The sequence below is a fragment of the Squalius cephalus genome, assembly GCF_949319135.1.
Source record: "Squalius cephalus genome assembly, chromosome: 7".
Lineage (NCBI taxonomy): Eukaryota > Metazoa > Chordata > Actinopteri > Cypriniformes > Leuciscidae > Squalius > Squalius cephalus.
In genome coordinates, this window is record NC_137128.1 from 40,339,683 (window position 1) to 40,364,278 (window position 24,596).

Sequence of the window (24,596 nt, forward strand, 5' to 3'; positions counted from 1 at the left end):
CAGTTATTAGAGAGAGAGAGAGATTAAGCGTATGTGAATTACCTATTTTGTTTGGCAGCTGTGTCTCTACGAATAGCGAAACTGTAAATGTATCTGCTTCAAAAACAGCGCCGTTATTACCTCGCTTGTGAGAAATGTCATGTATCTTTTAAATTGTTAAACTATTTTACTGATAGTATTGTCAGAGCAGCGCTGACAACACGTTTCTGTGCAAGTGTGTGTCTGAACTGTATGTGTGTGTGTGTGTTTGAGTGTGAGAGAGAGCGGGAGAAAGAGAATAAAATAATTTTCCGTTTTTATCCTGTTTGCTATATTTATTTGCTCGGTCAGTGTCGCTGTGGGTTTTAGTTCTGTGGGCTGTGAGGATCTTTGAAATAACTGAAATCGTTTGGCGAAGTGATATGGAACTGTAATGCGGTCAAAACCTGCCTGGAACTACTTTAGCCGTGCGTTTCCCTGAAAATAATTTTGCACACCTTCGAACGTTCGTCAACCAATCAGATTCAAGTATTTTACAGCGCTGTAGTGTATGTATATGTATATACTATATGTATGCACCAAATGTATTTATTTGATCAAAAATACAGTAAAAATGGTAATATTGTAAAATATTACTACAATTTAGCATAACTGTTTTCGATTTGAATATCTTTCCAAATGTAATTTATTCCTGTGTTGGCAAAAGCTGTATTTTCAGCATCATTACTCCAGTCTTCAGTGTCACATGAAATCATTCTAATATGCTGATTTGACCAGTAGTGAGTACACACACACACACACACACACACATTTTATGCACCATATCTAATAATAATAACTATAGAAAGTATTTAGAAGAGACCAAAGCTGCATTTGAGAAGCCCTGCACAGGACCTGAAAGAGATCACTCCGACTTTGAGGGTAAAGGTGGGAGGAACGGATAATCCCGTGGAGACTATACGGATAATCCCGGGATTATAATCCTAATCCTATGTCACACTGGACAGCTCACATTGCTGCTAATCGGCTGTAGCTCCCTAAAGCCACTGTGAACACGGTTAATCCTGTTACTGAGATCCACGTAATCCCACGCTGATAAGGTAATCATACAGAGAGTTAAATGTGTATGTGCATGCCGGTTATTGCCAACATGAGGGACCAGCCAATGATCTTCATGTCATACTGAAAATGTAAACGTACTTTAGTCTGAAATGCATGGTATTAGGTTTAAGGGATAGAAAATATCATCGTCTCAATAGAAAAGTCCCCAACATCTATGTATGGAAGTAAACGTATCTGAATGACGCTAACTACGGCAGACAGCTCCGTGACCTTTGACCCCCTACCCTTTCGCTCCAGATGAGCCAGGCGTGTGGTCGAGTGAGATATGTGTAAGTAAATCTTGACAGGCGTGAGACAATGACAACAAACGCGCTCCGTGAGAGCTCTTGGCAGTGTCAGAAGGGGCTGTGCATCGAGGAAAAAATAAAGAGGCAAAGAAACTGTTAACGAGAAAAGAGTTGGCACAGATGACCAAGATCTGACTCTCTCTCTCTCTCTTTTTCTTTCCCCGGCTGCCACAAAACTGTGGTCAGAGATGGAGCAAGATGTGGACAGTGCTCAGAAAAATATAAACAATATGGTGTAAAACTATCAACACTGTTGTGGGTGGTTGCTATGGTGTTGCTAAGGTGTTCTGAGTTGTTACAATGTAAAAACTGTCCACTGATCTGAACCTGCCGATTGCTTAGAAAAACGATAGCACATTTTTCGTCAAAAGCTGCATAATTTGAGGTATCATTCATATCCTTGGCACAAAATTAGTTCATTTAGTTTCACACCAAGGTGTAACTAAAAGAGTTGAATTAAACAGGTCTGTTTGAATCACTAGCCCTAAATATGAGCAATAGTAATTGCATTCATTTCTGCCACATAAGAAAAAAAAAGTGCTTTGGTAAATTATGACAAAAACGGTTATGAGATAAAACCTGAAATGATGACTCTATATACATTATGAATTATATCGTAATTATAACTTAGTATCTCATAATTTTGACTTTTTGTCATATTTTTGTTACAATTGACTATTTATCTCATAGTTTGAACTTTTTGTCTCAATAGTTTTTGTCAATTTCGACTACATCATTATGAATTATATCGTAATTATGACTTTGTATCTCATAATTTTGACTTTTTGTCATAATTTTGACTTGTCAATTTCAACATTACATCTTATAACCTAGTGTCTCAAAAATTATGATTTACCAAAGCATTTTTTTTTTTCTTATGTGTTGGAAAACAGTTTCTATAAGAATGAATTCACTTCATTAGTGAAAAGGAAGAGCAGGACTTATTTCAGTAATATACACGCACAGAATGAAGGGAAAATAAATCGCTATTGAGCTCTGACACGCGCACACATTGTAAAACATGTCCGACAGAAAACTGTAAGTCAGCACAAGCACAAAGGGACTCTGTTGCTGAGGGACAGCAGCGGCTGACACTATACACAAGGATGAAACCTTCCTCTATCCCCTTAAAATCACACACACACCATTATTTAATCTGTGCTAATAATTGTATCCACATGCCAGTGACACTGCACTTATACATTTGAATATGATTGGATTCCCTGTAACTAGCTGTTTATCATGTTAATCCTGCAAGTGAGCAATGCAATGCTATATAACTTTTTTCTGTCAACTTCAAGCTAAACTAATTTGATATCATGGTATAGAGACTATTGGCAGAAAAAAATGCCTTTAGACTTCTAGATGTCTATCTTATCCTTTTCCAGTCAGCTAAACTTTCTGAAACTTGAGATGGGCTGAGTTGATTTTTTTCTGGAATTTCAGTCCAGCTGTAAAAGAGAACGTCAGCAAATCAACGAGGAAGAGAGGACACTTCTTGTTATTTCATTTAAAGGGTCAGAGAGGGTGGAAATGGTCATGTAAAACTAAATCACTAAGAACTATATAACATTTGATGCAAGAACCCTTTATTAACACTGACACTTAAAAAAAAAGGAATTAGTTTCTTGAAGGAATAGTTCACCCAAAAATGAAAATTCTGTCCTCATTTACTCACCGTGAAGTTGTTCCAAACCTGTATACATTTCTTTATTCCTTTTTTTTTAAGAATATGGGTAACCAAACAGTTGATGGACCCCATTGACTTCCGTAGTATGTAAAAAAAAAAAAAAAAGACAAAAAAAATACCGTGGAAGTCAATACTGACATTCTTCAAAATATCATCTTTTGTGTTCAACTGAAGAAAGAAACTCATACAGATTTAAAACAACTAGACGGTGGATAAATGTGGACAGAAGTTTCATTTTTGGGTGAACTATCACTTAATTATCAGTTAATTGTTTTTTTCTTTCTTGTTTTACAGTAAAACAAAAAGTTCATAAAGTGATTGTATAATCCATTTGAATTGAGCGGTTTAGTCCAAATTTTCTGAAGAGACTCGATCGATTTATATGATGAACAGATTTAATGTAGGCTTTTATTCACATATAAACATTGATCAGTGAACATAGACAGAAGCTCATCTGTACCTGCTTGACATGCGAAAGCAAACCTCATTGGTTCTTGCGTAAGCTCAAACGTGCTGCGTAACAAGAATGAACCTCATTGGTTCTCGCTGAAGCTCAAACGTGCTGCGTAACAAGAATGAACCTCATTGGTTCTCACACTGCTCAATATGGATTAGTTTTACAATCTCTTTAGCCTCAACTAAGGTGATGCACGTACTCTTTATTGTTTGGAACAGTGCTTATGTTGCCATATGCAAGCAGTGACCTAAACAACCTGCCATACCAGTGCTGAAAAGAGTGCATTCTCTCTCTCTCTCTCTCTCTCTCTCTCTCTCTCTCTCTCTCTCTCTCTCTCTCTCTCTCTCTCTCTCTCAGCTGTCTGTTGGGTGGCCGAGTGACGGTCAGGAATGACTTTCTCTCTAGCCTCTCTGATTTCACTGACAGCGCTGTCTATAATGCACTCTGTCTGAGGATCCTGTTTCAAATGCATTTCCTGCAGTGCACAACTGAAGGTTTTTCACTCCTGTGAAAAAAAAACTACCAACAACACATGCAAAAAAAAAAAATAAAATAAAAATATATTAACACCTATGATAGGTGCTTCATGAATTTGCCAGATTATATTCACTCAAAATGGAAGTATAGTAATGGGTAACACTTTACAATAAGGTCTCATCTGTTAACATTAGTTAATGCATTAGTTAACATGAACTAACTATGAGCAATATATATTTTTACAGCTTTTATTAACGTTTGTTAATAAAAATACAGTTGTTTGTTGTTCATATTAGGTAACAGTGAATTAACTAATGTTAACAGATACAACTTTGATTTTAATAATGTATTAGTAAAGGTAGAAATTAACATTTACTAAGATTAATAAATGCTGTAGAAGGATTGTTTATTGTTGGTTCATGTTAATTGATATAGTTAACAAATCAAACCTAATTATGAAATTATGAAACCTGATTTGTATTTTATTTATTTTTTTATATATTTTTAATTTGCATATATGCAAACAAGGCCAGAATAATTGAACAATATTTAAAAAATTAAAACTTTGTTAAAAGTATATTTTGTCAATATAATCATTATCTTCATTCTTTATAAATATCTTTGCATTATATTGCATTATATATTCATATTCATATTTAGTTTCCAAATACTTTTGGGGTCCACTTGTGTTTTATTTCTAACATGGGCACTTTTAATCCACTTATCATCATTCATAAAGTATTGTGAACAGAAAAAAGGAACAGAAATGATTGATTCAGTGTTTGCAACTACAAAAGAAAGAGTTATTTTGGAGAAAAAAATCTACAATTCTAGGTTGACTTAAGGTTTGGTTAATAACTCCATAACTCCAGATCTCACCCCAGAACTCATTTTCTCCCACTGAATGACTTTTCAGTTATATGAATCATTTTTAAAACAGCAATATGTCAGAAAATCAGTGAATGCGCAGCATGTCCTTGCATGTGCCAGTCATGTGACCTGAGCCCCTATGCTGCTGTACTGCAGAAGGGTTCAGGTAGGGTGAGTGATGGGGTTAGCTGGGGTCAATGCAACTCGACTCGCACGGCTCGCCCCGTTTCGGCCACCTCCCATAAACACTTTTTTCTTTTACTCTTCAACCTCATTCTTTCCTTTCCACCATGCTGTCTCATTTTTGCTCTCGTCCTTTCGGCAGGTCAGTGAGAGTACAGTACATTTCTCGCACATGCTCAGTAGGGCTGTGTCACACCTTTCACAGAATGTTCTCACCCCACTCGCACACCCTTCTACATGCACGAACCCGCTTAAACACACACACACACACACATTGTGATCCAATAAACACTTTCATTGCTTACATTTATAGTTGAATCTGACTTTCCTCCCATTTTTGATTGTGCTGACAAATATTACATGTCAGTGACTCCATGTCTGGGAATAAAAATGTCCATGCATGCAGGGATATTTTTACTATTTTACATGAAGAAAAGATATTTATAACATTTTTAGCAGGCTGGAGAAGTTGGTTAGTGGATCATTGTCTGAATTTGTGGCAAATAAATTGGAATAATTGAATAAAAACATTACTCATTGAGTAAAATAATATAATAAAATATTGTATAATTATTATATTGAATTGTAATAATTAATATAATAACCAACAATATTTTTTAATTGTTAAAGTAAAAAAAAAACTCAATAGGCTGAAATGAAGTGACATTGTGAAGCATTTTAATCTGCAATATTCCTTTAAAAAGTGTAAAATGCAGTACATTTGATTAAAAACTATGGCTTATCACTGTTTTGCCTTTTTTATATGTTCTATAAAATTCTATTTTAAATGATCAGACAGCAACAGCTGCTAATGTAGGGTTGGTCAGTAAAATTTGTAGTCTGGTTAAGCAAAGGTCAATTAATTTTTGAGTACGAGATACTTTGTCACTTTCATTTGAGCTGCATAAATCAAATATGCAGAAATGCAGCAGTAAATAAAGTCAGAGAGTTTTGAGAAAGATATATTTGAGTGTTCATCCTCTCATAGCTCAGTGTCGTTTCACAGAAGCCAGCTTTTCTAATGTCTTAAACAGATGGTAGAAACTTCAGCTCACAGAATACCAGCCAGACACTCTTTGATTGGCCAGCTCACAGCCGAGGACGTGTGTGTTTTATTTATTTATTACATACTGCATAGATAAAAGATCAAACTTACTTCACAGTTCTAGAATGTTCTGCTGTCTGCTTTAGCCTCTAATTCTAGTGTGTTGCTGACCGGTTCTAGAAAGTGAATTCAATCTGAATTCTTTCCAATAGGCTATTGTTAATCCTCTAACGTTGTTTTGGAGTGTATACGTTACCAAACTGCTAATGTGTCGTGTTGTTGTGTAAATGTGATTATCAAATCAAGACTTGTTATATAAAAGTTCCTAGTTTATTTGTGTTGGGAAAACCCTCATTTATAGTATTTGCAGCCTGTGGAGATCTTCGCTCGTGACGTCATCAGTGACCAGGATGAATCGATCATGCCTGTCAACGTATGATAGCGGAGGAAGGCAAACCCAGAGAGGGCTTAACATTTAGTGGGGTGTTTGTGTGTGTGATACTGTTTGTGACATCTGACTCCCTGCTATTTTTCCCTCGAATTAACTGACCTGACCTCTCGTCCACAATGTTTATCTAACATGTCTCCCGCATACTATGGACATGATCTAGCTCAGGGCTGCCCAATCCTGCTCCTGACGGGCAAACGTCCTGCAGAGTTATGTTCCAACACACTTTCCTGGAAGTTTCTACTTACTGAGTCTGAAGGTCTTGATTAGCAGGTTCAGGTGTGTTTAACTAGGGTTGGAGCTCAGTTCTGCTGGCTTTTAAATTATAGTGTAAAAACTTTTTTTACATAAAAAGTCATCATTTGTAATGTTTTAGTTTGTGTTTGAATGTGAAGGGTTAAATGAAAGATGCCCATTATATATATACATTTACAAAAAAATATATATATATAAATGAAGAGTTCAGATGCAAAAGCCTCTAAGTGCCATCTGAAATTTTCTTCTAGAATGATCATTTTTATCAAGCTCATATATTTAAGTTCAATAATTTCACTTAAATGGCAATGCAAATTACCTATTAATTGTCATTTAAGTGAAATTACTTAACTTAAATATACAAGCTTTATAAAAATCATCATTCTAGAAGAAAATTTCAGATGGCACTTAGAGGCTATATATATATATATATTATATTATATTATTTCATCACTCTTTAATGTATTTTGAATCAAATAAATGCAGCCTTGATGAGCAGAGACTTTCAAAAACATGATAAAATCTTATCGACCCCAAACTTTTGAATGGTAATGCATATTTTTGTTTTATTGTGACTTTTGAGGAGAAGTAAATTCCATTTCCAGAAAGGTTTTAGCCCTGTGGTCATCCAGATAGGATCCATCCACCGGTCTGCATAGTACACAACTGCATAACACTCTGTCAAAGTGCTGGTTGCTGAGATAATTGAACATTTAACCACAGAAAATGGCAAAAAGGCTTTATTTTGGTCACAGCAGACAGACATGATGACAGCGTCAGAAAAGAGAAGGTTAATTACCGTCTGCACTGGACATGCTCTCACCAACGCAGCCCAGAGACAGACACTCATCCTCTCGGGTCACACGGGGTTACTGTAGATCCATAAACTCATCAGATGAATTTCTCTCGCACTGATGTGGCTAGTTCATCAATACTCCGCTGATCAATTGAGTGACATTATGTCAGGGCTGATTCCACATGGGCTGAAAGCTGCTGCGAAGTTACATTCAGATGCATTAGAGCATAGGGCTTTCCCATGCACTCAATACTGTCAGCTGGAAGAACGGGAACAGGGTGTTCCTTTTATCTACTAACCCTAACAGAGTGAACCAGAACAGGAGATGCCAGTTGCATGCCATTTACTGTCAAGTGTCAATGCAATGAATTTTCAGATGCAAATTTGCCCGATTGGTATAAACCCTTGATTACTTACAGGCAGTTTCTATTATATAAGCATTTTTGTAACTAAGCATAAGCATGATATATATATATATATATATATATATATATATATATATATATATATATATATATATTCATATTTTATACATATATACATATAAAATATGTTTTTATTAATAATATATTAATATAAAATATTTATTTATGCTCTTGCTAGTTGCTTATTTTGATCTGTGTTACTGTACTTTTCTGTAGTATGTGTTACTGGATACTTTTAAAATAACTTTTTACATTTGTCCACTTGCTGTAAAGAGGGATAAAGCTTCAATTATATCTGCTTAGTGGGTCAGAAGAACATATTTGAGGAAGATAGGGGAAAATAAGATGTTGAAAAGTTAGTTCACCCACAAAATTTATATTCTGTCATAATTTTTTCATTTTTTGTTCATCATGTCATTCTGCCTAATAATAATAATAATAAACAAATAATATTATAATGTGGATTTGGGAAAAATGAAGGTGATTAAATGATGACAGAATATTTATTTGTGCACTGTCATTTTTTTATGTTTGTATTTTAATTCTGGTTTTTGATTTAATTTTGGTTTTTTAATATTTACATTTATTATTATTATTTTATACAATTACAAATGAATTACTATTATTTTTTACAGGTACAAATATAACTTAAAAACATTCAAATCAGACTCAATAAAACACGAGATTTAATATTTTTGATGTTCTTTTCTTCTCCTCACGTTCTTCCTCTGTCTCAGGGTCGTTGTTCCAGAGAGAACTGTAAGTACCTGCACCCTCCTCCTCACCTGAAGACTCAGCTGGAGATAAACGGCCGTAACAATCTGATCCAGCAGAAGAACATGGCGATGCTCGCCCAGCAGATGCAGCTAGCCAATGCCATCATGCCTGGAAGTCAGCTTCAGCCAATGGTGAGGCTCCATTCTTTTAACCTAAACTTGTGATTACCCACACATAAGCATTTTTTTGTAAATAAGCATAAGCATGATTTGTATATATATATATATATATATATATATATATATATATATATATATATATATATATATATATATATATATATATATAAAGGCCCCAAAAAGTAGAGACCTTTGGCTTTTGGAGTATAAAGGCCCATTCACACCAAGAACAATAACTATAATGATAACTATATTAGCGTCCACATAAGCAGACAATATCATTCTGTTTATTCAAAGTGCAAGCTGTGGTTTTGTCATCTGCCACTTTAAATGCTCGAGCTTTTTAAAGCTGGAAAGGATTTTAAAGGATGGATTCTGATTGGCTGTCATTGTTTTTATCTTTCCTCAGCTGGAAAAAAAATCATTTTGAAATATTCCAAGGACATAATTTCTCTGTACTATTATTGTTAAAGTTGTGGTGTAGACTCTGCTATTCTATTATATTTAGAAAAAAAAAATTCTTTTCTATATCTTTATCATTATCATTATAGTTATCGTCCTTGGTGTGAACAGCCTTAAGAAAGGTCCATCACATATGTAACTTGCCAAGATATTTAATATTTTATATATAATTCATTATATTATGTTGTATTAATTTATCACATTTATCAAATACTATAAGGTGGGTTGGTATAAAATATGGGTAATATGTGTTTTTTTATATTTTTGTGCATTGATATAATAAATTGCAATGAATTATATTGTATTAAGTTCATTTATCACATGAAATATGTGTTTTTTAAATATTCCTTATAATTTATTATATTAATATAATAAATTATAATGACTTCTATTAAATTTGTCACATGTATAGTGTGTTTTGGTTCTTTTTTCCCTGTTCCCATCTACCCGAGTTTGCCTGAAAAACAGGCTTTATAAAAGACTGTTTTTGTTCTCTACTCCTTTCGTCGTGCGTGTTACTACAACAACCATTCCTGACAATACTGTAGTATAATATATGGGTAATATGTTTTTTTGATATTATTATTATTAATATAATGTATTATAATTTATTAATGTAATAAATTATAATAATTTATGTTATATTATATCAGATGTATTATATTCAAATGTACTTATATCATAAATGATTAACAAAAAAGAAAGAATATGCTTTTTTTGGACATGTCATGATGATAATATGAATATGGTAAAAAAATATATAATAATACCATTAAACCCTGTACTGCCACAGTCCTTTTTTGTAAGCATGGATAATAGTCAACTATTCATTATTTTTTGACTCTTGATTGTATTATTTACACAAGTCACATAAAGTTTTATTTGTTGTCATTTATTGTCTGTTTCAGCCTATGTTTTCAGTCGCGCCAAGCCTTGCAACCAACGCCAGTGCAGCTGCTGCAGCGGCTGCCGCGGCTGCATTCAATCCGTACCTGGGCCCAGTGTCACCTGGGCTGATGTCGGCAGAGATCATGCCCAACACACAGGTGCTGATGGCGGGCAACCCTGCAGTGGCATCCATGCCGTCCGCTGCCAACGCTGCAGCCGCTGCTGCTTCAGCTGTTGCCGCCCAGAAACTCCTCAGAACAGACCGCCTGGAGGTATGAGGTCATCAGAGAGCGATGACATCAGGACACACTGTCATATTGAAACAGCAAATCTATATATTTTTCTTTCACACATACACCAGTGGCCAGTTGCATAAACTGCTAAGAGTATTCTTACAAGTTAGTCATCTTTTTTTTTTCTTTCTTTAAGACGTTACAGCCACAATGGGTAGTTTTTAAGAAATAAAGGAGCTGCTGCCCCCTGCTGACCACTGGATGAAAAAACACATTTCCCCATCTGAGACAGTGTTATAATATCGGCTATGTTCTTAATCAAATAAATACACTCTGCACACTACATACTACACAGTATATAGTGTACTACACAGTACTGTTTTGTTTTTATAAAAAATGTTTGTGCAACAGTAACAGAATGTAGTATGCACCGGTAAATGTTTTAAAGGTAGGGTAGGCAATTTTCAGAGAGGCTAGAAATAGTGAGCTAGCTTTGAAAGCATAAGATCACACCGTCTCCAAAGCCACGCCTCCTTCAAAACACATGAACACACACAGCCGGGAGCAAAGCTTCAGGAGAGACGGCATTAAACTACTTCATGTCTCAAAGCACATAACATTACATTGATAATGAACATAAAATTAAAGAGCTCTGACCTGTCCCACCTGACTGCTGCAGATTCATTTCGTGTTGCCATTTAAACATATTCAAGTTACGAAAGTGAACGCAGCATAGGCTGGTTGTTTTGGTTCAGGAGGAACTGTTAAAGGTGCTTCTGTTTCTGTTGTGGTGCTCAGTGACTGACGTCTGTCTAACTCTGCATAGCATGAAACGCGCTGATGACGTGTGATGTCTGCGTGAGCATCGTACGCCGATGTATGAATTTGCATACGTTGACAGGCAAGTAGGGCCGAATGCAATTATTGGACAAATATTTTATGGTCCTATGCCTTCCACAGACGATATATATGCATATAAATACATTTAGACCACTTAACTTAGTGATTGCTATCAGGATGTGAAGAGACTTTCAACCAGCGTAATAAAAAAAAATTCTGGAGCAAATCAGCAAATCTGTAGTACACTGCCACATTTATTGGGAATAAATAAGGGTTTATTTTTCATTTTAATGCAATTAATCAAGTAATCAAATAAAAAGAGGATTGCAGTTCAAATTAAGGCTGATATTACTTCCATCATAACTATGGAAATGGAAGGTTGTATATTTTTAATATTATTATTAATATTAAATGTTTTTCAATATAAAATAAATTACAGTTAATTATGTGTATTATATTGTATTCATAAAAAAGTTGTTTGCCTATAAATCAACAAGGTAGGTTCAGGTTGGTATAAAATGTGGGTTAAATGTTTTTAATATTATTATTCATATAATTTATTATATTATATTAAATGACATAAGCATTCTTTGCGGTGTACTCTGGTTGTATACTACACATTTTAGCAATATTGCAATTTAATACACTTTTATAGAAAACTTTTGGAAAATAATAAGAAAAGGAAGGGATATAAAAAAAATTGCATTTCATTGTGGGATACGATATTCTGTCCAAGGTACTTCGCCATCCAAGTATTCCACGCATACAGAAAGTTCACATATTATGCACACACTGTATGCATACTATTTTGTTTCAATAGAAGCATTCCATGTTGAACATAATAAATTAAATTTAAGATTACAGGGTTTCTTCATTAATGAAACTTTATTAGTGCACATTTTAGCAAACCTTTTTTACACTAACAGAAAATATGAGATTTCTCAATATGCAAACGGTGAATACATCATGTTTGCGTGCATTCTCAGGTGTGTCGTGAATACCAGCGTGGCAACTGCTCTCGTGGGGAGACGGACTGCAGGTTTGCCCACCCTTCCGACAGCACAATGATCGACCCCAGTGACAACACAGTGACGGTGTGTATGGATTACATAAAGGGCCGCTGCTCCAGAGACAAGTGCAAATACTTCCACCCTCCTGCACATCTGCAGGCCAAGATCAAAGCAGCCCAACACCAGGTCAATCAGGCCACGGCCGCCGCTGCCATGGTGAGCACGCTCTCTACTGTACAGCACACTTACTGTATCCCATTCATCATACTGTATATACAATCAACACTTTCTCTGATGCTATATATTTGATCTCGGGTTAACATTGACACTCTGTAAAGTATGCTTTTAAAAATCAGGAGTCTTTAAATAAGGATTTATGAGCATTTTAGGAATGTTTCTTATGCATTATATTTTTGACAGAGCTCTATACCTCTCAAGTCATTGCCATTCCCATTTAAACTGCATAAATACGTAATTTCAACATCCTGTCGAGCAGAGAGCAGTGTCATAATTATTTTTATGTAATCATTTCTGCACATTAAATGTATGTTTGCAATCCAGCTCAATGTTATCCACTGTTGACGTATTGCACAACTGTTTATTGTCAATGAAACCCTGTAAATGTTACGATAATTGATGTACTTGTTAATCTTAATCTCAGTACAGAGTTTCCTAAAACAGAATGGACTGTATTTCTGCATGCCTTAGTCCTGATATCCCCCTGTATACTGCATTCCAATGATTTGTTTTTATTTGTTTTTTTTCTCACCTACCCAAAATGCACTGCTGCCCCCATGATGCACCTCTGCTTGCTGTTTATGTTAATGCGCTTGAACCCCATTGGCCCATTGCCATCATGTGCTCGCTGCCTGCTAATTAAGACTCAGTCGGCTGTCAAATCACTGAAGCGACCCCTCGAAGCCACCTTTGACCTGGTACTATGACCTTTCACCTTTTTGCTTGGCATGTTGCTTTATTGTAGTGTCTTAACCAGAAAAAGGAAAGATAATTTGCAAGCATAGTCCTTTTTGTTATGTGTTTATTTAATGCCTCTGTTGTGTTGTATGTTACCATGTCGTGTGATCAACTGACTGCGGCGAGCATATGCTCGGCTTTAACCAGAAACAAGATATGCAAGTCTGCCGCAATCAGATCATCACACGTGTGTGTTATTCCAGGGCGTGAGGACAGGGCCAGATGTTCTAAACTCTAGTCACATGGCTTCTATATGTCTATACAGCATTTAAGCTCAGTGTCTTGATAGGGTGCATGTTTAGTATCTCTGTATATTGCATGTGTCTTTGGGAGGGGTAGCATCAGAAGAATACTAAAGCTCCACCACCAAAGCAACAGAAAAGATCTAGTCTCTTTCTCACACTTATCATGGAGTGAGCAGTGCAGTTTATTTTTCTTTTCTTTTTTTTCTGTTTCTTTTTTTTCTGTTTCTTTTTTTTTCGTCACTTTTGTCTGCAAAACATTTGAGTAGTGCTACGCTTGCTTCATTTGCATTGAGTTAGCCGTATGGATGTTGTAGTGTTAATGAATTAATATTCTCCTGATGTAAAACTAATAATGTATATCACAGATGCTCAGTGCTAATTTAAGTAATAGCGAGAGAAAATGGCTCTTTGGCTTTTGCTTGTGCCGTAGAAATGTTTTAGCTGCCGCTTGCTTGCTTGTTTGTCAGAATCAAGCCCTGTGATGTGTTTGCCCTCTGATGATAATTCTGTCTTTTTCTTGTTCCTTTCCTGTTTTTACTCTCTTCTACACGTCCCAACCTGTTCCCCTTTTCCTCCACTCCCCCTTCCCTGTGGTCTTATCGGAGCAGGGAATTCCTCACAGTGTCATGCCACCTTTACCAAAGCGGCCTGCGCTTGAGAAAGCCAACGGTGCCGCGGGCATGTTCAGTACTGGCATGCTCCAGTACCAGCAGGCTTTGGCCAACATGCAGTTTCAGCAGCAAGCCTTTATTCCGTCAGGTAGGACTTCCTGTCACCCCCGACCACCCCTTGACCTCACCTTTGACCTTACTAAACCACGAGGGATGCACAAAGACATGGGATATTTTTTTTTATATATATATATATATATATATATATACAGAGACAGGGTTCCCACAGCCATAAAAGATGTGTGAATATCAGGGAAATTTCTTGCACTCTGGTGTAAATACTAACATACTACAGTAAAATATAATCAATATTTGATCATTAATAATATAAATGTATAATAAATAGTATTGTCATATTTACATACGTATGACAATATTTTAATGTAATATAATATTTATTATAATAATATAAATATAATATAGTCAATAACAAAGTGTATATATATAGTATAAATATAGTATAATTTCATTAAATAAAGAAATTATAATAATATAAATAGTATAAATATTTATATATATATATATATATATATATATATATATTTGTAATATTTATAAGTAAAGTAATAATATTAATATATTATGATAATGATAAAAAAAGTATTATATACATTGTATGTTTTATTTAAAACAGAAAATACAATAAAACAAAACAAAAATACAATAAAAATAATGAATACAATATCAATATATACAAAATATTCATACTTTACTCAATAAATTATACCATACTATCATGTTATACAATATTTATAAAAAATATACGATAAGTATACTATATATACTATCATATTTATATTATTATAATATATTATATTATTACTATTCTTATAAATATAAAAATTATATAGTCTGGTTCCATCAAAGTGCTGGCATGCAGTGCTGTTTACACTTGGTGCAAGTCTCTCCTTAAAAATGATTTCTAAAAATCCTTATCCAGTAATCTCAAACTCATGGAAAAGTTAAGAAAAACCATTTGGTCAGAAGGTGTGGGAACCTTGCATTATGCGCACAGTAAACTCAGCAATAAGAAATGAGGCTGTCTGTCAGTTTCTCTGTATCACCTCATCATTGTATCACATTACTACTCTGGTACATACTTGTAGTTGGGCTCATGGCTTTCACTGCGAAATATAGTTGCCAATAACCTGGAATGCCCCTCAGTCATACTAATGTCTGCTATGATGACTGCCACAAATACACATGTTTCTGTGAGCTCACAAATACACATTCTCCCTTCCTGAGTTCATGGTTTTGTCAACTAATCGGTCTCTTATGGACATCATGCTGTATCACTGTAATGATTATTGTCTTCCTTTAATTATGATTTCTTCACTCTAACCAACCTTGTGATGGGCTGTTGTGATTCTTCTCCCTTTCCAATCCACTTCCTGTTGCAATGCATGATGGGCAGGCTCAATATTGTGCATGACCCCTGCAGCAAGCGTGGGTAGGTTTCTAGACTTCGTCCTCTTAGTTTTTGTAACGCCCTCAAAATCCACATGGCCGACAAACTGGCATTGATAACTGGGCATCTTTGTTAGCGCTTCACATATGAAGCATTTATATATCTGTGATTTGAAGTAAAAGTCAACATGAAATGGCATTTGCAACACATTTTACTTCCATAATATGACATATTTCCAAGTGAATATTTATATTTATATAACATAACATATTTATCCATCAGGAATTGCATGCGATTGTGAAAAGTGGCTTTTAGACATTAGAATATGGAATTGGAGGGGGCGGCTGAAAAATAATCATGCATATTAAGAAAGTAAATAGCATTTTGATTTCATGTTGACTTTTAATATACACAAATATTTTTTCTTATTCTGTGAGTCTCAATTCTAGCTATTTGTGCATTGTTTTGTGGGTTTTGGTGGCTTTTTTAATAATAGATAATTCACCTAAAACTGAAATTTCTTTCATTATTCATTCACCCTCATGGAGGACAAAAGGAGAAATTTTGAATAATCTTACCATGCATGTTCAAATGTGCGGAATGAAGAATGAAATTTGAGTGATTTTTAAAGTGCCCCTATTATGCTCTTTCGAATTTTACCTTTCATGCAGTGTGTAACACAGCTGTTTGTGAATAGAAATGGTCTGCAAAGTTTTAAACATCAAAGTGCACAACAAAGTATGGATTTATCAAAGTATGTTTTTCAAGTATGGAGGTGCTTGAAAAAGCATTCAGATGCGTTCTAGATGGTGGGACAAGTCTGTGGCAAAACTCAAGTGTTTTCCACATACCATTCATATCAAAAAGAAGGTCGAAAGCACTTGTCAGAAGCACGAAACTTAGCTTTAGCTAAGTGCCTATTACCAACATAATCCAATCAGAATTTAATTCACTTAATTGATAAATTGTTCAACCGGACCTAACTGTTATATATAGGATATATGTGTTTGCGCATGTGATATCAGGAAGCAACATAATACACACATGACGACAGGGAGGTGACAGCGGTGTGTAAATCAAGTTAGCCATCCTACTTCTGCTAGTTTTACTAAGATTTCTTATCCTGTGCGAATTGGCCATTAATATTACAGACGTCCTTTAGTAAAATAACATTACTTCATCTTACCTTGTAAAACTAATCCCGTCCAAATAGGGCTTAGGTTTGTAATACATTTGCATAATGCCAGCCCATGGTCTTCATTGGCTGTCGAGAATATGTTGTTTTCTGTCCTGCGAATCCACTTGCACTTCAACAGATGAGGACTCGTGCTCAAATGAATACAGGAAAACTGACACCACTGTTACTATTTGTGTATGCAAGTGCTGAGGAAGCCTCCGGAGTTGAAATTCAGAAATGATAATAGTGTGTTTCGCTCTCGACACACACTGTAAGCGGTAGACCAATCACAACAGACTGGGCCGTCTGACCAATCAGAGCAGAGTTAGGAAAAGTAGAGGAGGAGTTTGTGCAATGTTTATTATGAGAAAATTATATTTGTATTTAATTGTATTTGTATTTTTTGACCTTGAATGCATTTAACCTATTGTTGGAGACCTCCAAAACAAAATTAAGAACCTTTAAAATAGCATAATACAGGCACTTTAAACTAAAGAATAACTGGATGGCAAAGTTTCTCTTTAGGTATTCCACTAAAAAAAAAAAAACAACAACAGTATGTGGTTTGGAATGAATTAGGGGTGAATAAATAATGCCAGAAGACTCATTTTTGGGTGAACTATCCTTTTAACTCCTCACATTTAATTGAACACTTTGTAGTTGATAGTATTTTTCACTGCACTAGATAATCAGTGTTGAGCATGATGTTCAAGTAAGGGTTAAATGTTAACGTACTATAGTAGATGGAAGCTGAAACCTAAATGCAAAGTTTATGAGATGCCATGCCTTTGTTTCCTTGTTCTTGTAGCTCTTGATGTGTTGGCTCATATGACACTTTACCTGCCCTTATGTCTTCTTTAGAACAATCTCTCTTGCCACCACTTTTGGTTTGCCGTTTGCTGATATCACCTTCAATGCTCACTTTTCTTTCCATACCCCTCTGTGTCCACTCACTCATCATGTTTGTGCACCTGTTGGCCACACTCCCTGTATGTGTGCTTATACCATTTTCCCTCTGAAAAGTTCCCATGATGCACGGCGCTTCCCCGGCCGCTGTGTCCGCAGCAACCACATCTGCCACAAGTGTTCCCTTCGCATCTGCATCAGCCAATCAGGTTTGCTCTTTTATGGCTTTTTTTCTCTCTCGATCTCTCACACACACATATACACACACACACACTCTCTATATTTCTCTTTCTGTCTGAGTGATCCTTTCAAAGTGATCTCTCCCCCTTGTTGGCCTACACAGGTTTTTGATAAGGCGTAAACTTTTTATGGTGCTTCAAACAACAGATTCACAATGAAAAATGTTTATTTTACCTGTAATTTTCTCACTGCAGACACTGGCTGAGGGAAAACCAAGAGAATGTACTAAAAAACATTTGAGCCCAAGTAAATTGAGTTGTTTGAAGTACCTTCTGTACAGGGTTTACACACAAACTACAGTAAAATTAGTCTGAATTTGCCTGAGCGCTGTGATAATCACAGTTACAGTACCATTTCATGTTATATTTGATGGTTATAAATAGCATTTTAATATTGTTTGTTTTGTCCTTTTTTATTTTGAGGACTCTTCTCTATCAAAGCTGACTACCAACGAATACATGCAATTGGTATGTATGAGGTAGTTTTTCTTAGTGTTTTGCTTCGGGTGCATCTTTGCCGTCTGTATAAATTAGATCAAATTAGTTCATTGTTTCCTGCTTCATTTTGTTGTTTTGCTGATCAGTATACAGAAAAGAGTTTCCACTAGCTTAAATCCTGCTCATATGATCAATACAAAGTAGCGATGTAGGCCACCATGACATAATAGTCAGTACTAAATTATATGATTTACAAATATGACCATTTTGCAAAGGTTCTTCTTAGTTTGAAACATTATTATAGACTATTTCAAATACCTTCAATTATTGAAATAAAAGTGAAGGTCAACAAGTTGGAAATATGGAATGTGCATGGGAAATTCTCCCTGCCTCACGTGAGAAAGATTTATGCTAATAAGCAATGGTTCATCGTTTTCTTTAATGGCATTTCTTAATTTGTGTTTTGTTTGACTTATTCTCTTCTTAACTGTCATGGGGAGGGAGTGAGGGTGAGGGAGAATATTTTTGTTTTTTTGTAAAAAAAAATTAATAAAGGTCACACTGAATCATTTCATGCATTTCTCTCTGTTCATCTTCAGATTCCAATAATATCTGCAGAGCATCTGACTAGTCACAAGTACCTGACACAGATGTAGTTCCAGTCCTGCAACAGTGAGTGGTCACACATTCCTCTTCTTTTTTTCATTGTTTCCAGAAACTGCTGGATTGCTACCTGCCATTAAAAATGTTTGATTTAAAGCAAAAGCTCCCCAATTTTGGTCATTATTTACTCTCATTTACCCTCATGTAATTTTTCCATAGAACATAAAAGAAAAATCCTGAAGAAGTTATTTTCCGTACAACTACAGTTCGTAGTAATCACATGTCCAAATATGACCAAAAAACATGACACCTGTGATGCATATTTCAGCCATATGGAGCACTTTTATGGTGCTTTTCTGGGGGGATATGTATGGAAAATATCAAAAGAAAAACATTTCAGGCTGTTCATTACGCAAGGCTTCAGAACACTTGGAATACAATGATCAAGTCACATGAATTACTTTTATGTTGCTTTTTTTTTTTTTTTTTACATTATCAACTTTCTTTAGTGTGTAATGTTTGAGCATTAAAAAGGTCTGCAAAATTACAAATATCACTATATCACTAAGCACTGTTTCTAAACTCGCCTCTATTGTAGTCTTGAGTTTTCTTTCGGGAATGAACACGTCACACTATTCCTCATTTCAATAATCCCCCCAAGGGCATACACAAAGTACTGGTTGAGTTGCGTTAGTAGTGTGTTGAAACTTGTGGTTATGGTAAGGGGCGTGACATTTCCCTAACATGCTCGAAACGAGTGACCAATCACAACACACTGATCCAGCCAACCAATCAGAGCACATTGCGCTTTTCGGAAGGAGGGGCTTCATAGAGACAGGAACTAAACAGAGCGTTACTGGCAGACTGGGAAGAGAGGTGCTGCAATAATGTAAAACGTGAAAAATAATGTTTTTTTTGAACACTCAAGCATGAAATCCTATTCTAGTAGACCCCAAAAACAAAATCAAGACTTTGTAAAAAGGCACAATATGGCCTCTTTAACTGTGATTGTATGGAAAAAACTTCTTCAAAATTTTAAATAATATAAATAATGACTGAATGGTCATATATGGTTGTCAAACAAGTTCTTTAATACTCATTCTCGTGTGTTCTAAATCTATTATTTTCTACTTTTCCTCAGATCAAAGGAATGTGCTGTTGTCCTGGACAAAAAGGCAAACAAACAGAATTCAAAATTTGAACATCAAGATCACCGGCGGATAGAATATACTATGAAGATTAGAATTTGGTCATACATGATGGTAGAGTTTTACTGGGGTGAAACTGAGTGTCCTTCCACATGATATGTAGAATTTGAGTGAAACTACATCATTATGTCAGACAGGACGTTGAGGCATTTTTACTCTCAAGCCGGATTAGTAGGAAAAGTTATTTTCATGTCTGACCTAACACTTTTGGCATGTTAGTAGACCAAGAGATATTTTTTTGTGATTCACACCTTGATCATCTTTCCTCGAAATTTGTCTGATAGTTTACAAAGTTATAAAAGGTGCACCTTGAATTGAAAAGCGAATCAAAAGTCGATATGGCACAAAAACCTCCAGCGAAATAATTAAATGTATGTAGTTTTCTGTAATCTTTAGTTCTGGCTCCTAGTCAAACTAGATTGTAAGCGAGAGTCGGGATTGACAGATGAATGTTTTGGGTAGAAACTGATCACCTGAGACCTTTCAAAAGCACATTCTTGCAAGCTTTATGTACCATAACCACCGGCTGAATACCAGACACAGATCTAGAGTGTTATATCAACAGTGTTATTATGTTTACCAGAGATTAATGTTTTTTACAGCGCTTGTTTTTATACATAATTTCACAAGTGTGGGTTTTCTATGAAACGTGCCATTTTTATTTGTCGATCATCCATTAGGCCTTGTAGAACTAAGAAGCCTTTTTGACTCCTATGAGAACAGGGTTGCCTTGTTCCTAATGCCCTGTTTCTTTAAATTGCCTTGATCGAGAGAATGTCGCGACGGAACGGAGAAGGTATCGAGAGTCACCGCGTGTCTTTAGGAGGTCGTCGTCAAGAGCGCTTGCGTTCCAGTCTTTGTGAGGACTCTAAAATTCATGCTGGAAATGCACTGCTTGAGTATTTCGTTACAGATTGTGGGTTCGAGACTAGGTACACGGAAAGATGAGGTTAGTGTTGGGTCAGGGTTTGTCTTCAGTTCTCATTTGTTTTGATTTCCATTTGTTTTCGAATAGTTCATGACTTCTAAACAACGTCGTTTTGCCGCTGTAACAGCGGAAAAGAGGAACGGAGAATATAATGAGACGTTTTAAATATTAAGTTGTGCCAAAGTCTCTTTTTTTTCTCTCTTTTTTTAAAATATTTAAATGTGTTTTGACTGGGTATACTGATAACGGAAGGTGAATCATTTGTATAGCTTCATTTTACGTACGAGGCTGCTTGTAAACCAGGAAACAAGGGTTTTTGCGCCACAGCCAGACTCAAGATTAAACTAAAGAACGCGAGATTCTCGGCTCATCTGTCCTGAAATTCACGTTTTCTTGAGTCTGGATTTCAGCCTGGTTTAGGTGCACAGACTTGAAAGGATGCACGCCATCTCCGTTTCCTCACTAAAGCCTTATATTTCAGTGTTTGAACCCACAAAAACATTCTCTCAATCACAAATGAAAAATGACAGCGGATGAGATTTTATTCTTCACTCTTATTTTACGTGTTTATTAATCATGTTACACTTAACGTTCACTCTGTTTCAAAGCCTTTGTTAGAAATATATTGTGTTATTGTTGGCATACTATAAAGATTTGTTTTTTTTTTTGTTTTTTGTTTTTTTTGTATTTGACAATATTGTCATAGAACTGTTTTAGAATGTAGGAAATGAAATATTGTTTTTCTTACTGTCACTTTCTTTTACATCATTTTAAGTTCATAATGTTTAGCTAGTAGTGTTGTATTCTTAATTCTTCATGTTAGTTTTCATGGTAGAATTTTTGAAATTTCAGCTCTAAGGATTTTGGTTTTGAATTTGTTGAACAAAATGTTTAATCTTGTCTTAAAAGAGAGTGAAAAACGACAAAGAAAGAGTTTATTTGTAGCTTTGGTAAGGTTGATATTTTAACCCTTTATTTTGTGTCAAATCAAGACCACGTCTACAATTAGCTGGTTGACGTATCAATTGTACGTGATAGAGTAAAAGAAGTTATTTTCTACTGTATGCATTTCAGAATTGAAAAATTGTCTTGTAATATTTCAAAAAAAAAGAAAAAAGAAACATCCCTCAATGCCAGGCCAAAACGAGCAGCATCAGAGATTTCTGAATATTTAAAGATGAAAAACAAAGGAGGGAGGTCACGGGGTCGGCCTCGAGCTGCAAACGAGAGAGAGAGCCATAACTTAAGGGACGAAGGTTGACTTTTTGCACTTCTGTACATAGTCAATATAAAGAAAAGAAAAGGAACATGTATAATATTGAGATCTTATTTTGAATAATAAAAGATTCTATAACTATGAGAAATTTTCTTAGGATAATTTAAGAACTAGTATAATAGTCCAGCTAACAAATGATGCTTGCAGAAATATGGCACAGCTCTTTTATTATAATTTCCGGCCATCACGTTCAGTAAAAAAAATAAAATAATAAAGCTCCGCGTTGCCTGCACCGACACGTACCGAGAGTCTGAATTGGCAGTAGGCTACACTCCGCCTCGTCATGATTTCCACTGTGGGAAATTCAGTTTTTTACAAATAGATACACCTTCAAAAACACAGTATTTGTCATATGATGGACATAAATAACTGCATGAAGAATAAAAATGAACAGTAAAACTCTCATAATAGATAAGTACGTAGATAAGTTAATTTCTCACAGTACCGTAACTATCATCGCCACAGCATAGTGTAAATCAAGTATCTCGATCGATATCTGAGCCTGAATTGAGGCGCGTTCACCGGTAATCCATCCGAGTATAACCGTAAGAACAGTACAATTATTTAAAAAAAGGCCTTCAAACCGACTCTAGATGCTAGCAAAAGACGTCCACTTAACACACGACAACACAAGAGTTGCTTTGTTATTTGTAACGTGCCTTCAGCAGGGAAAGGACACCAACCACACAACGAAAAAACAAAACAAAATGAATGTAACTGTCAAATCCTCCGCTGAGGTCAGCGTTTTACTCATTCGAGGTTGCTGCACAAGAGCTATTAAACCAAAGCATCACTTTCCTTCACTAAACACAATGCCTAAAAGCTGGTCGGCCGTTCCTAACGGTGAAACCACAGGTGGTCCTGCCTGCTGAAAGCACTTGCTTGGATGCTTAACGCCCTCCATGGAATCTTACACCTGCCCTTTGCTTATAGTTGCTGTAAGATATTGTGCTGCATTCTAAAAGACTTGTTTTATGCACATTTATTATTGTTAGAATTGACTCTTACTGTTATGAATTGAAAAAAAAAACCTTAATAAAACAAAATGGATTTGCTCAAGAGTGTGTGTGGCGTGGTGTGTTCTTGTGTGGGGATTTTTTTAATGTTCCTTCTTTATATCTATTACATTTTTAAACCTTAAAATGTTATGCTACATATTATAAGGTTCATTTGTATGTATAGTGTATGTGCTTAAAAGCTTTCTAGTCACAAAGATGTTTTTGTTGTCTTTCCTTTTCTGAATACTGAACGTCTGTGTCTTGTTGTTGTTTAAAATCACATTTATTATCTGAAGTTTAGTTTCTGTGGTCCTCAATGCTTGATCACGGGTGTGTGTCTTGTTAATTGATCATGCTCTGTCTTGTGTGTATATATAGTCCTCATGTTTTGTTTGGTTTCTCATACAAAAGCATGCATGAGCTTCCGTTTACCACAACTGATGTGTGAGTTGATGATTATTTATATGTGAATAAAAGTCTGAATTCAATCTGTTCATCATATAAAGCAAGTCCCTTTAGAAAATTTGGACTAAAACAATCAAGTTTTACTGAGACAGAAAGGTCTCAGATTTCATTCAAATATCTTCATTTGTGTTTCGAAGAAGAACTAAAGTCTTACGGGTTTGGAACAGCATGAAGGTAAGAAGGCTAAATGATGTCAGAATTTTCATCTTTGTATGAAAGCTTATAGGTGACCTTGAGAGCCCTCCAAAAATGTCACTGGCAAAGCATCTTGTGAATGAGGCATTTAGCGCTGTAGGCCTACTACTGTACACCCAAAGCGCTTTACAATCATATCAGGGCATCTCTCCTCAACCACCACCACTTGTATTGTCAAGTGAATATATTAAATGAAATATCCACAATCCATATGTTGCCTACAAATTTCAGAATAAACAGATATGTTTTAGGATGGCTGTCAATGTAGAAAGATGATCTTTGAAGCCTGAAGATGTAGTCCCGATATCTGCCAGCAGAGGTCATGATAGCATAATACACCTTGGGTATTACACCATTAGGGATGTATGTAGCATGCATCTGGTATATTAATATTGCATTTCCCCAACGTCGAAATCAGGCACAATGTCAGGAAACACGTTTCCTGACTGCATGTCAATATCCATGAATCTCTGGATCTTTGGTAAGTTGTAAGGAACACGA

At 35.5% G+C, this 24,596-nt stretch overlaps 1 protein-coding gene across 38 annotated transcripts in view; it reads left to right on the forward strand.

Moving 5' to 3' along the window:
* Window positions 1-23,496, forward strand: part of mbnl1 (muscleblind-like splicing regulator 1) — a 73,462-nt gene extending 49,966 nt beyond the window's left edge. For 5 of the 38 annotated variants that reach the window (XM_079876330.1, XM_079876320.1, XM_079876309.1 and 2 more), the window contains 10 exons: window positions 8,772-8,942; window positions 10,301-10,552; window positions 12,340-12,579; window positions 13,245-13,298; window positions 14,192-14,342; window positions 15,669-15,704; window positions 17,863-17,954; window positions 18,408-18,452; window positions 19,022-19,094; window positions 20,167-23,496. In XM_079876330.1, coding sequence (XP_079732456.1) covers window positions 8,772-8,942; window positions 10,301-10,552; window positions 12,340-12,579; window positions 13,245-13,298; window positions 14,192-14,342; window positions 15,669-15,704; window positions 17,863-17,954; window positions 18,408-18,452; window positions 19,022-19,078 — 1,098 coding nt within the window. In that variant the 3' untranslated portion in view covers window positions 19,079-19,094; window positions 20,167-23,496. The remainder of the gene's footprint in view (window positions 1-8,771; window positions 8,943-10,300; window positions 10,553-12,339; window positions 12,580-13,244; window positions 13,299-14,191; window positions 14,343-15,668; window positions 15,705-17,862; window positions 17,955-18,407; window positions 18,453-19,021; window positions 19,095-20,166) is intronic. The other 33 variants (XM_079876314.1, XM_079876313.1, XM_079876312.1 and 30 more) reach the window with 10 other exon arrangements.
* Window positions 23,497-24,596: the final 1,100 nt, after the last annotated feature.